The 14104-nt window shown below is 39.6% G+C and overlaps 1 protein-coding gene across 3 annotated transcripts in view; it reads right to left on the bottom strand.

The window, feature by feature from the left end:
• Positions 1-549: 549 nt before the first annotated feature.
• The window catches only part of LOC145421365 (phosphatidylinositol 3-kinase regulatory subunit alpha-like), a 98372-nt gene continuing 84817 nt past the window's right edge, over positions 550-14104 (bottom strand). For 2 of the 3 annotated variants that reach the window (XM_080291595.1, XM_080291597.1), the window contains 2 exons: positions 7708-7900; positions 550-6157 (listed from right to left, as the gene is read on the bottom strand). In XM_080291595.1, coding sequence (XP_080147721.1) covers positions 5950-6157; positions 7708-7900 — 401 coding nt within the window. In that variant the 3' untranslated portion in view covers positions 550-5949. The remainder of the gene's footprint in view (positions 6158-7707; positions 7901-14104) is intronic. The other variant, XM_080291596.1, reaches the window with a different exon arrangement.

The raw sequence follows: 14104 nt of genomic DNA, 5'->3' as shown, positions 1-14104 counted from the left end.
TAAAACCTGCAGGACACCGGCCCTCGAGGCCTGGAATTGCCCACCCCTGCTCTACTGGGTAGAGTACCTTGATGTCGGAGTTCTTTTAACCAAACAATAAGATACATTGAAAAGTATCTTTAAAAATCGAAGCATTTACCCAAATAACAGAAGAACTTACATGAGAATCAGCATACAGTAACTGTACAACTAACTGTATAAATACAACATCCAGTTTCATTAGTAGTTATGATGTAATTAGTAAAGTTAGGAAACCATTAAATTAGACATTGCATTAGTAAAACTGTTTCTCACTAAACCGTCAAATATTTGTTAATGAAGAAAGGATTGTAGTGTATGTAACCTAGCACTTAATGCAAATAAAACCCTAAAGATATCTCGTGGCAAGATAATGAGGATACTTTCTAACACTTTGTCACATTAACAGTAAATAAAAATTAAGTTAAATGTTTAGTCTTAAATCTTCATTTAATAAATCAGTGGATCCAGTAAATTAAAAAAAACATCACAAAAGACCATTGTTTCTGATGTGTAACAAAACATCATTGATTAATTTTTTCAGTTTTATTTGCATTTAACATGGAAACACAAATTTACACAATGAAAAAAAATGAGTGTGATATCATATTACAAGATGTTACAAGTATCTCATTAGTATTACCAAGTTATCTTTTTGAGAAAGAAAAGTTAACACTAGGGAAGAACCACTATGAACTATGAGCCAACATGTTTATGTTTACGAGTGCAAAACACTGTAAAAGACGAGTGGTTACAAAACTGTGCAAAGTCACCTGATTTTTTTTTTCTTTTCAAGACCAGGAATGAAACATACTATTACAAGACAATGGAAAAAGAGAGAAGAAAGTGAACAGAGTAAGTGAAGTGTGGTACATGACAGGAACTGTAGTTTCCATGATCTCATGATCCTTAAAATTACATATGAAGGGATAAACATGGTAGCCAGGGGCTATTTGATGTTAATTCAAGCTTTACATGAGCACAGATCATCTGCAGAGGAATGGTTTATTTGAAGAGTTTCAGTCAGGTTTCAGAGCTCATCACAGCACAGAAACAGCTTTAGTGAAGGTTACAAATGATCTTCTTATGGCCTCTGACAGTGGACTCATCTCTGTGCTTGTCCTGCTAGACCTTAGTGCAGCATTCGATACTGTTGACCATAATATCCTATTAGAGCGATTAGAACATGCTGTAGGTATTACAGGTACTGCACTGCAGTGGTTTGTATCATATCTATCTAATAGACTCCAATTTGTTCATGTAAATGGAGAGTCCTCTTCACACACTGAGGTTAATTATGGAGTTCCACAGGGTTCAGTGCTAGGACCAATTCTGTTTACATTATACATGCTTCCCTTAGGCAGCATCATTAGAAGACATAGCATACATTTTCACTGCTATGCAGATGACACCCAGCTCTATCTGTCCATGAAGCCAGATAACACACACCAATTAGTTAAACTGCAGGAATGTCTTAAAGACATAAAGACCTGGATGGCCGCTAACTTTTTGCTTCTTAATTCAGATAAAACTGAGGTTATTCTACTCAGCCCTGAAAAGCTTAGAAATATGGTATCTAACCAGATTCTTACTCTGGATGGCATTACCTTGGCCTCAAATAACGCTGTGAGGAACCTTGGAGTCATTTTTGACCAGGATGTCCTTCAACGCACATATTAAACAAATATGTAAGACTGCGTTCTTCCATTTGCGCAACATCTCTTCGGGAGACAGACACTATCTCCACTTTTAAGATTAGGCTTAAAACTTTCCTTTTTGCTAAAGCATATAGTTAGGGCTGGACCAGGTGACCCTGAATCCTCCCTTAGTTATGCTGCAATAGACATAGGCTGCCGGGGGATTCCCATGATGCACTGAGTTTTTCCTTTCCAGTCACCTTTCTTACTCACTATGTATTAATAGACCTCTCTGCATTGAATCATATCTGTTATTAACCTCTGTCTCTCTTCCACAGCATGTCTTTATCCTGTCTTCCTTCTCTCACCCCAACCGGTCGCAGCAGATGGCCCCGCCCCTCATGAGCCTGGTTCTGCCGGAGGTTTCTTCCTGTTAAAAGGGAGTTTTTCCTTCCCACTGTCGCCAAAGTGCTTGCTCATAGGGGGTCATATGATTGTTGGGTTTTTCTCTGTATCTATGAAGCGCCTTGAGGCGACTTTTGTGATTTGGCGCTATATAAATAAAATTGAATTGAATTACAGCAAAATATGGACATTAACCATGGGTGAGCTTCCTTCCAGAATACATCATAAAACAACTCAACCAGGGAGCAGTGTGCTGGATGATGGGCATTATAATCTTCTAAAAGAGCCTAAGGATAAAACTGTACAGGGCTGAGGGAGAGTGCTGTGCTGTCGGGAAGAGGACATCCCTGAATATTAACTTTTAAATATAACTGACTATACTCTGAGGGAAGCCTGAATGAAATATTGGGGTCAAAGGTACATTTTTAATAACTCTGAAGACTGAAGAACAATTACAGAATGTTTGTTTAGAATCAGATTCGGCTTTATTGACCAAGTATGTGTACACATACAAGGACCTGGGCTCCAGCTATTGCTTTGCTCTCAGTGTACATAGCAGAGTAGACAACATAAAATACTGACAACATGACATCAACACACAGACAGCATGACACAGACAATAACATGTATACCATATTTATGGTGCAATGGTGAAGAAAGCAAACATGCTGAAATAAAACAATGCAATAAATACATATAATAAACACAGATTAGAGTAACATAATTTCTAACTACAGAGGTAAACTGTAAAAAAATGTCATCATTCATGTAATTAATAACACTGTGGCCCAATTAGCCAGGTGTATTAGCTAAATTTATACTAACCTTTCGGTGATAGAAGCTAACATACTGGTTAGCCTAGAATGTTAACTAGTGATCAACTAGTGATGTACACACTGGACTTGCAGTCTATCACTGGACAAATGACCTACTAGAGTGGTAGCTGATTACACTGATTATTATTTCTTTGTCACAAAGCAGTTAAAAAAAATAAGGCGTTATCAGCACAAATAGAAACATAATCTATGAGAAACACTAACAAGTCCTCAATGCATGCTTTAATAACTGACTGGGTTACAAAATTTTACAAATTGAGTCTCATCGTAACCTCATCATCCAAACTTCATTTTAAATAAACTTGTCATGACAGCAAAATGAAAAAATAAAAAATAAAATGGACGGACTGGATGGATGACTTTAACTGTGTGTGTGTGTGTCTCATTAGTCGAGCCATGTAATCGTGTGCTACTGAGCTGGACACAGAACCACAAACAGAAACATGCAAAATACTAATAAATACAGCAGCTAAAAGCTGAGCATTCGTTTGACCTTAATCACATCATACAACCATGATGGCCTACAGAAATTCATCACACTAGCATGTGTTTGTATTTAGGTTTGTGTGTGTCTGTGTGCCCTGCAGCTGACCCTGTACATCAGGATTATGCTGTTAAAAAAAAAAAAAAAAAAAAAAAAAAAAAAAACCTCACGGTTTTAGTAACGCAGTAATGCAGCGTTCCTACGGGAAAGTAACGGTAATGTAATTACCGTTTTTGCAATAGTAATCCCTTACTTTACTCGTTACTTGAAAAAAGTAATCGGATTACAGTAACGCTAATGTTGGCCCAGCTATGTTTGCATCTGAGACTAATATAACAGGCAACACTGAACCTATGCATCACATAACGTGCACCCAACTTAAGGTGGAAACATGATGGTGTCACAGTCTGGCGAGGGCAGACTGTATGAATTGAAAAAGGACCCAAAATGCAGACTCCAAGGAACAGGGAACAAAACTTGAATGTTAACAAAAAGCGAGCTGTTTAATATGGCTGGAAAAAAAAAAAAAAGTACAAACAAAGGGCAAGGCAAACTGAAGCAAAATTAACACAAACCTAAACTGGGAAATCTAAACAAACAATAAGAAAAACCTAGACAAGAAACTTGGAAGCATGGCATAGGAAACATGGCGTGGACAACAGACGACCTGACAATCACACACTGAAAACAGAGGACTTAAATACACAGGAGGTGATTAGGGGAAGTGGAGACACATGAGGAAACAGCTGGCACACATGAACATAATGACGTCACAGTGGGAGAGTAAAACTGAACATGATGAACACAGAACACCAGACCTCTTCACAATAAAACAGGAAACATAATGAGACATCGACATGACAACCCGAACTTGACAACGTAAGACACAGACATGAAACGCATGAAGAGCAGGGGAGATTTAACATGGTTGGAAACACGAGGGGAAAATAATAACTAGAAACACTTAGGCATAATAATACAAACTTGATAACATAAGACACGCAGCATGAAACACGAAGGGTGAGGGGAAGCTTAAATACAGGGGAAGAAAACACAAGGAGTCTAATAACCAAATGAACTTAGATAACCTAATGAACAAAATAAACTCAAACTTAAAACGCTGGGTCAAAAGACCCAGGACCATGACAGATGGCCAAGACCCAACATCCAATAAACCAGAATTTTCCTTTAAATGGGACCAAAGGAAGCACCATGGTAACACTAGCTATCGCTGTGATAAACTCTCCAAAAAGTCAATTTCAAACCCAGATGGGATGCATAACCAGTCAAATAAATGACCACAGACAGCCCACACAGAGAACATGTGTGTGCATTTAAAGTGTGTTTTGTGTATATTACATTCTTGCCAAGTTATGGCCATGCCTGAGAAGCAAAATGTCTCATAACAAAAGCACAGAGAAAGGGCCAGAATGTGAATGGCTTTATATGGGTGTTTACAATTCTCCCTTTTTTCCCCCCTCACATTATTTTAGCATGCTAACCGACACACGAGCTGGACGAGACTAAGGTTTCACATGCAACTGTAGGATAAACCCACATGTACAGATACCAGTCACACTGAGCAGAGATGGTGAGCCACAGTACTCAGGTAGCAGAGAAACAGTCATGAATTCAGTGAATTCAGACTTCATTTTAAAAAACAGACTTAGAGTGCAGCTCTGCTGAGACAGGTGCCACACACACACACACACACACACACACACACACACACACACACACACACACACACACACACACACACACACACACACACACACACAGCTACATAGAGGTCTTAACACACAGCCAACAGGCACAGTGCTAACCTTTGACCTCCACTGATGCTATTTGAAGGCTACTAGGGGAGGTAATGGGTGAGAAAAATGCTCACACATGAGTTTGAGCTCCCTGTTTCAGCCTACCTCTCTCTGTCTCTCTTTTTCTTTGTACACATCAAACAAAGAGATGCTCTGTCAGATATGATATCACCTTGCCCTGCCAATGAAAAAGCAAAACATGCACCTTAACTTCAAATGATTGAAGACCTCAAAGAAAGTGCAGAGGAACACTATCAACTGGCAAAACTGAATAATTGAATGGCAGACCCCAAAGCTAATGTTCTTTATCCTTGGGCCAACAATTCAAATGTTGACTGCAATATATAAATGGACTCCAAATGGAGTGCATCAATGTGACAGCAATGGGGCATTTTTATAGGTTAGAATTTGATTGTAGTAATTCCATCTAATATGTCACTATTGAGACATAATCTTTGACTGTGACTTTTTATGTAGCTGTACAGCTTTAATTTTCATCATAAAGATTTGTTGATTCAGGCCTGACATCAATCAGATTTGAGTGTGGCTAGTGAAATTCAACTCAGCTTTTAAAAAATGTGGTTAATCACAATTAATTCAAGATACTTTTTTCAAATATGGGCAGGTAAACTTTTTTCTCTTGGTAAATAACAAAAATAACAAAAAAGCCTTTTCCCTGAGCAGCAAAACTGCTGATAAGCTATTATTGCTCCTTTATAATTAAATTTATTTATAATTCAATTATACATGTGTCAGAACATTTTTAAATTATTAAATAAAATATTGAAAGAATGCATCAGTGCAGTGAATGTATTGTTCAGGCAAAAGAAAAAAAACAAACATATTTTGTGCATCTCCATAGTTATTTTCCTACCTGGTGCTGCTTGCATCTCCATTCGACCTGCAGTTGTGATGAGCGCCTCCAAAATCCTGATGTGATGCTCTGGATTTACATCTGCACTGTAAACAAAGCACCAAAGTGAAAACAAATTGTAGTAAGGGACACCATTGAACTAAGTTTTGCATAAAAAAGTAAATATAGTTCATGATGTACTTTCAGGTACAATTTCAATTGTGCTGTGTAGAAGTCAGGTTGATACACAGCTGACAGCCCTATTTGACAACTGTTAGAATTCATATTATGACAAGAACCAACCAGCTAAGTAAAGAGAAATGACAGTCTATCATTACTTTAAGAACTGAAGGTCAGTCAGTCTGGAAAATTGCTAAAACTTTGAATTTGTCCCCAAGTGCAGTCTCAAAAACCATCAAGTGCCACGACACACCTATACATCAACTGTTCAGAGGGGATTGTGCAAATCTGGCCTTTATGGTCAAATAACTGCTAAGAAACCACTACTAAGGAAAAGCAACAAACAGAAGAGATTTGTTTGGGCCAAGATTATTTGTATTAGCCAAGCTCAAATAAAAACGTGACAAGATTACCTTCATCCAACTAAAACAGCTGATACTTTTATATTTAAAAAATGCTCTTGCTAACAGAAAACCAAGTGTGATATTTGGCTCATCTTTAAAATCAACATCCTAGAGAGAGATCCAGGAGAATGGCATTTAACAAGGCTTCCGAAATTGTTTTGTTCATCTGTGACCTGCTTACGTTCATCTGTGACTGTTTTTCCAGAATTTACCAAGGAATTTCTTCTCCTGGCACTGTGTACTGTGGAGATGTGCTGGATTTGGGGAGGGCAGTCAGTGAGTCAGTGAGTCAGAAATGAGGGTTGTTTGTGTAGCATGGTCAGACAAGTTTACCTTTGACGTGAACAACGGGTGGAAAAAGAGTGGGGTGGTATTTCACATTGTGCCATGTTATTTGCACCAGATGCCATAATAGCTCATTTCATGTGTATGGAATCTCTGATTAATCCTAAATTGTTCTGCAGTCTGTAAGCATTTAAACAATTACACATCTTTTCTTGTCTGAGCCTTACCAAAAAGTGCTAGATACTAAAGAAAATATGAGGTAAGGCATCATTTAGTATTTTTCTTGACGTGAACAAGACCAAAATAAATAAATGTTTCTCATATTTTTGTCTGAGTCTCCAAAGCCTAATATACTATCTCTTTCCTCTGTGCCATTTCAATTACCTGTTCAATAAACAGCAAAAAAATTTCTTAATGGAGAATGAAAAGAAAATATTTCTACTTGTCTGTCTGCCTTTCTATCCGTTTACTACAGTGCTTTTTAGTTTTCTTCAAAAACATAGAGTTAAGGTACAGGTCATTATCAATGATGATATAGGGCAGAGACAACAGCATTGCTTTCCTGTCCTTCACGGGCTCTTATATTATAGTTAAGTTAACAGCCACAAACATAACTTGAAATCAACCAAAGGATATGTGGCTCAGTGCATCATAATCATCAAATAAATTCACAGCAGTAAAAAAAAGAAAAGAAAATTCACATGAAATAAAGTGTTTCCTCCAAAAACTCTGCATGGATATTTCCAAGAGGAAAGTGTTGAAGGTCCTGATAGTTTTTATATCTGTACCTAAGAGAAAGGTGCTTGAAGATAATGTCAGTGAAGGCCTGTCCTAGCAGCCGGGGGGAGGCTTGACTCTGCTGGCTGATTCGATTCAGGTTTCCAGTGAGGTGGACCAGGAGCTGGTGGTTGACTTGAGGGATGCTGGGAGACTCAAGGATCCTTTTCAGCCTATCCCCACACTCCTCCACACTCTGACTCTCTGAAAGAAAAGACACAACACCTGAATTCTTTGGAGCATTAAACTAGGTATAAAAATGATTCATCAAATGTCCTTTTTCAGCCTATGTTGATTTTGGCAGTAGACAATACATAGTATTTACACTATATTTTAACTATAACAGATATACTGTAGCATCAGGTCTTACCTTTCTTGTAAATAGACTGCAGTGCATTCTTATTTTTATAGACCACAATGTTTCATATTACAATACATATTCACCAACTGTCAAAGAAACACTACAGGGCTGAAACACTCATGTAAAGAGCTTGGCTGGGGCAATTCTGGGCTTGCCCCAAACACTGCAACATGATGACTCGAGGAGTCACCAACCTTTTGATCAGTGGATAACGAGCTCTACCTTCTGAGCCTTATAATTACCAAGAATAGATACAAGCGACTGCTTCAGTTTTCCTGCTTTTATTTAGTTAATGACACTGAATGTTCATTGTCTGAATGGACTGTCCTGGTGTGCCTAAATCTAGTGAGGGTGCGCTGGGAATGCCTGGCAGAGGCCTAGTCCGACAGATCTTCAACTCCCACCTCTGGCAGAGCTTTGACAGCATTCAACCATGCGCTTTGTCACTGATTCTGTTCATAACGTAACCAAATGGCAGAAGGCTTTGACTTGGGTGGTCTCAAAATCTTGTCTCTGCTTTTTGCTGATTATGTGGTTCAGTTGGCTTCATCAGGTGGTGGCCTCCAGCTTGCACTGGAGCTATTCACAGCTAAATGTAAAGCATTGCATGGGGTCACAATGACCCCATTCAATGATCATCATTCAAAAATTAATAGTTAACTTTTTTGTTTTGGCTTCCTATTTCTTGACTTTTCCTTATGTGATGGGGGCAACTAAGTAAGCATAACATTTTTATGATGAAATTTGGGATGTACACATTTTGCATACATCGACACTCCTCTGGGGTCAGTTTTACCCCGAGTTATTTTAGCTTTGTAAAGCATGTCTTTCTGTGTGTGACCTACTATCCTCACACCTGCTGAATTACAACTGATATTTCTTGTGTGGTGGTGGGTGGGAATCTCCTGCAAGGACATGACAGGACATGGAAAATAAGGGAGGAGCAAACATATAAAAGCTTTCATGACTGCCTTCTATCTAAATCATTGGTGCACTGTGTACTCTGCAATCTGTATGCTCTCTAAAAATGTCCTTTGGGAAAACGTTACTGTCAATGAGTTTTTGGCACAAGTCTTTGACAGTGAAAGTGCGATGGAGGAGAATGTGTCAGAGACAGAGTATTGTGTTGAGGAGGACCTTGGTTTTGAGGAATTCTCATCTGATGAGACTGAGTGTTAACCCTCCTGCTGTCTCTCAACCACCAGCAGACAGAAACCCTTCCAAAAATGGAAAGATAACATGGTCCCTTTCCCAACTCCAACAACAGGGTAGACTTAGTACTGATAATATTATCAAAATGGTTCCAGGCCCCACCAGATACGCAGTCAGCCATGTTGAGGACATCGAGCCATCATTTGAGCTCTTCGTGACACCATCAATTGAAAATATTGTGCTTCAGATGACAAATTTAGAGGGGACAGCTGGAAAGACTTGGGTGTAACTGACTTGAAAGCTGACATTGGGCTGCTCATTTTGGCAAGAGTTTACAGGTCAAACGTTGAAGCAACAGCAAGCCTTTGGAATGCTGAGACTGAAAGGTGGGTACAGTGTTTACCCCTGCTGTACAATCCAGGTCCCCGTGTGACTGTTGACGAGTGCTTGGTTGCATTTTGTGGCTGCTGTCTATTTCAGCAATATATGACAAGCAAACCTAAATAATATGTTTGTGACGAACACACGGCAGACCTGTCCATATTTCAGTGCTTTTCAGCATACTTTACTCGGTTGCTGATCTCACACACAGCTGCAGCTTTTCAGCTTGCAGCTGAACACTTCCACAACCACAACACTACAGGACCTAGTTCAGCCTTAAAGCCAGCGAGGCATGATTGCGGATGCCACTCAGGTGCGTCTGCCTCCCCTGCAGCGGAACCACAGACCATGCCCCACCACAATGCCATCAAAATATGGGCAGCATGTGATGCACAGTCCAGCTTTGCCTGGAATATGCAAGTTTACACAGCCAAGTCCACTGGTGAAGCAAACTCAGGGCAAAAGAGTGGTGGCTGACATGGCCGAAGGACTGCATGGGCATAATATCACACGTGATATTTTTTTTTCATGTCTTATGCCTTGGGTGAGGAATTGCTCAATAGGGAGGTCAACATGTTGGAGACAGGGAGAAAGAACAAGCCTGAGCTTCCTTCTGAACTTCTTGCTGTCAAGAACATGAACGTACCATTTTCAGTTTTTGACTTTACTGAAAAAGCAACTCTGGTTTCCTATTGCTCCAAGAAAGGGAAAAATCTCCTGTTGCACAGCACAATACACAAAGATGCTGCTCTAAGCACCAGGAGAGATAAAAAAAACACAAATGGTCCTGGACTATGAGACAAAGGGAGGGGTGGACAGTGAGTGCGTACAATGCATTTGTTATATATGGTATGAAATTTAAAAAGGACTGGAACAGGAGAAAGCTGAGTTGAAGGAGGATTTTCCTGGAGCATTCCCACCATGAATAATTCAAAGGCTAGCATGACCTGTGCACAATACAAGAAGTATGCACCAACTAGTGCAGGCGAAAACAATTTAACTGTGTTTCCCCACATACATGATGTCTATTTAACATTCACACTCTGATGGATGAGTCAGAGAGCAACCTTGCCCAAGGATATATTTGCTATGTAGAATAGAGCAGCTAGGGATTGAACCACCAACCTTCTGATTAGTAACTGCTCTGCTCTACAAGCTTAGCTACACTCAGCCCTACTGATAAAATGTCACCTAGTCTGTATGGAAGTCATAATTGCAGACAAATTCAATTTGATTAATTGACCCTGTTCATGTCGTGTCTTTATTTGCAGGAAGGACTCTTGCAAATAAGACCACAACCCACTTCCAGTCTAATCTCCTTAAATAAAGGTTGGTAAAGGTCATATTAATTCAATCTATCAAAAGTTAAGAGACAATGTGCACCTGAGACAGGTCGCCAGTCACAGTCACATGACTGGAAGGTTCTCATACTGTGCTCATACTAAGCAGTGGTTCACCAGCCACTACTTTGGATGGTGAATCTGAGTTTGTAACACAGCCTTGCAAACTCATATTTGACCGTAGCTCAGGGGATTGGGAAGCTCATCTGTAACTGGAAGGTTGCCGGTTCAATCCCCCTGCTCTCTCTGTCCTGGTTGTTGTGTCCTTGGGCAAGACACTTTACCCTACTGGTGATGGCCAGAGGGGCCGACGGTGCGATATGGCAGCCTTGCGTCTGTCAGTCTGTCAGGGCAGCTGTGGCTACAACTGTAACTTGCCTCCAGTCTGTGAATGAATAGTGGAATTGTAAAGTGCTTTGGGTGCCTAGAAAAGCGCTATATAAATCCAATCCATTATTATTATGTTGACAGAAACATTTAGAGTCTTTTGGTCACTGGATCTGCTGCAGGGACATTTGTCCAAGTTTAAGGCTAAGTTAAGACATCTGACACTTTTCCTTGTTGTTTTAGACTCAGTGATGAGTAGGTGTGTCAACCACACATTTGATTTTCATTTAAAGATTACAGATAGAGGGCTGATCACCGGCCCTTTATCTAAGGTAAGTCTCATAGGCAAGTGGTTTCTTCCTGTTCCAGCATCATGTTACGTTTAAACTAAATGTTTTACAGAAGCACTTCAAACCTGCTGTTACTCAATGCCAGTGGTAATCAGACAAAGTATTGTGAAAATTTATGCATTTGAGCATTCTAGGATATGCTGTGCAGCTCAGCAGACACCCTGGATGGCACATGCACAAACATTTCTCACATTAGAAACATTCCAGCTTTCCTTTTAAACAGAAGTATAGATGTGCTGCCGGGTGAGAAACAGCACCATCAATATCAATTTAAGCACGTAGCTAACTGCTTGCTGACTTTGAGGAGATGTAAAGCCTTGGCAGGATATTGTTATTTGCATTGAGTCCTAGTCCAACAGCCAGTAACGTGTAAGCTAGCCTAATATATAGTAAGGAGAAAATCGCATGGCCTCTATAAATGGATGGTTATAAAAATGACACCATGGGAGGCTGTGCAGGGTATATACCAATTCCTTTCTTGTACTAGCCAGGGTTTAGACAATGGGCTGTGTTCAAGAAGGACCAGACATATTGACAAGCTCTCTCAGCACAGGCCCTTTATCATGGCTAAGAAGCTGCAAATAAAAAAAACATCTGTGCCCGAGACTGCTGTGTGTTGACTGGAGGACACAGTGGGAGAGTGCTGATCTTCCATGGACAAACAGACTCCTAACTGCACTCCACACAACGTGTCTTTTTATCTATGGCTGAGTCTATTTGGCTGCTCATGGAGTTTAATTTTTCTGTTTAATTTTGTTTGTTTTTTACTGATTCAGTTTATTTGATTCCTTTTAATAATAAAGTCTCATTTTAAAATCACACCCAAGCTTGTAAAATTAACTGGAATATACTCTAAATTCATCCTAAAGTGTTATGTCTGCTTTTTTTTCTTCTCAACATCTCAGAATAGTGTGCCATTTTACACCTTTACACATATTTAGTAGGCCAGAAAGAGGCAGATAAAAATGTTGCAATGTGTGAAATACCTTTGTATAATTTCTAGTACATCCATGTATCATTTTCAGTGAATGTAACTATGTTGTTTTGACTCCAGTAAGGATTTTGTTACAATGAAACAATGTAAGCTACTGAGGAGAGGTTTTTATAGAATTTAATTAAATTTAAAGCCTGGTGCTGTAAAACTGAAGTTTAAAACTGAGACATTTGTATAAAATGTAAAAATACATTTAAAACATACAAACATTGAGTGTGTTTTCCTGCCCAGAGAGGTGGCTCATGGGGGTTCAGGGGACACTTGTGGTGTATATATGTGTGTTTGGTTTGTTTAAATGAAGGTCATGTTACCTAGGTCAGCCCTAGCTCTGTGTGATCTCTACTGATCACAGACAACTGGCACATTCAGCCCCCCTCCCGTCTGTCGTTATTGATTATTGTTGACCCAACTAATCAATGGAGGTCAAGGCTGAAGCGAGAACTTGGGTTGCCTGTTTGACCCCCTGGGGCTCTGAGAGACTGGACAACTGGACATTAGACTCCTTGGTGTGCCAAAGAGTGTGTGTGAGACATGCTGACATTATGGTGGTTAGGACCAGACCAGCATAGTTGGAGATAAAAATGCCTCTTATCTCCTGGGTTTTCATGGAGATAAGATGCATTTTTATTTCAGTTGAAATTGCAGTTTTGACTGATTTAGTGTGTGTGTGTGTAGACAAAGGACTTGAAACGCTGTACGGGTAAATAGAGTTCAAAAAGAACATAAGGATCTGTAGAATCTCATTTAATTTTTTGAGTTCCTGGTTACGACATTGCTGCTGATTGCTTCCAGTATGGATGTAGCTTGAATCTATTTTACACCTTTAAGATGATCTGGAATGTAAATTGAGACCTATGCCTAATCAGCCAACATCAGTGGTGACCCTCATTGATGCTCTCATGTCTCAATGGGAACATAATGACGCCAGAAGGCTGGAGCCTGTTACAACAGCACATTAATGCCCTTGAATGCATCAACCCCTCCAAATGAAAAGCCGTTTCTTTTTCCCCCTCTCACACGTTTAGGTCCAGATGGACAGTGATCAGGCTGACTCAGGCAGCTGGCCTTTATCCTCATAGATAATAACCTCTGTGAGAGCATTAAGGTTAACTAATGCTGACAAAAGCAATGAATGAGTCTTGGAAGCATAAAAAATAACGCTGGGGGAAGGACTGGGAAAGGATAAGGAAGACACAAGCTGGAGGAAAACGAAGCCCTCTGATTAAAGAAGATAAGTGATTCACAGACCACATATTTAAGTAGAATGGGAAACTTCTGAAGTAAAAAAAATACAAATGTTCAGATACAAATCTAATGACTTTAGCTCTGCAGACATTGTTACTTTAAGGGACTAAGGAGCATTTGTACACATGAGAAAGCAACTTCTTAGATCTTTCTGTTGCTATGAAAGAAAAGTGGCTCAGGCATGATAACAAAAGGTCAACTGTGATCAGGATGTTGCAGGAACATCCTAATTTCCCTCGGGATGAATAAAGTATTCTG

The sequence above is a fragment of the Astatotilapia calliptera genome, chromosome 17, assembly GCF_964374335.1.
Source record: "Astatotilapia calliptera chromosome 17, fAstCal68.1, whole genome shotgun sequence".
NCBI lineage: Eukaryota > Metazoa > Chordata > Actinopteri > Cichliformes > Cichlidae > Astatotilapia > Astatotilapia calliptera.
This window is presented reverse-complemented; position numbering and strand designations above follow the sequence as displayed.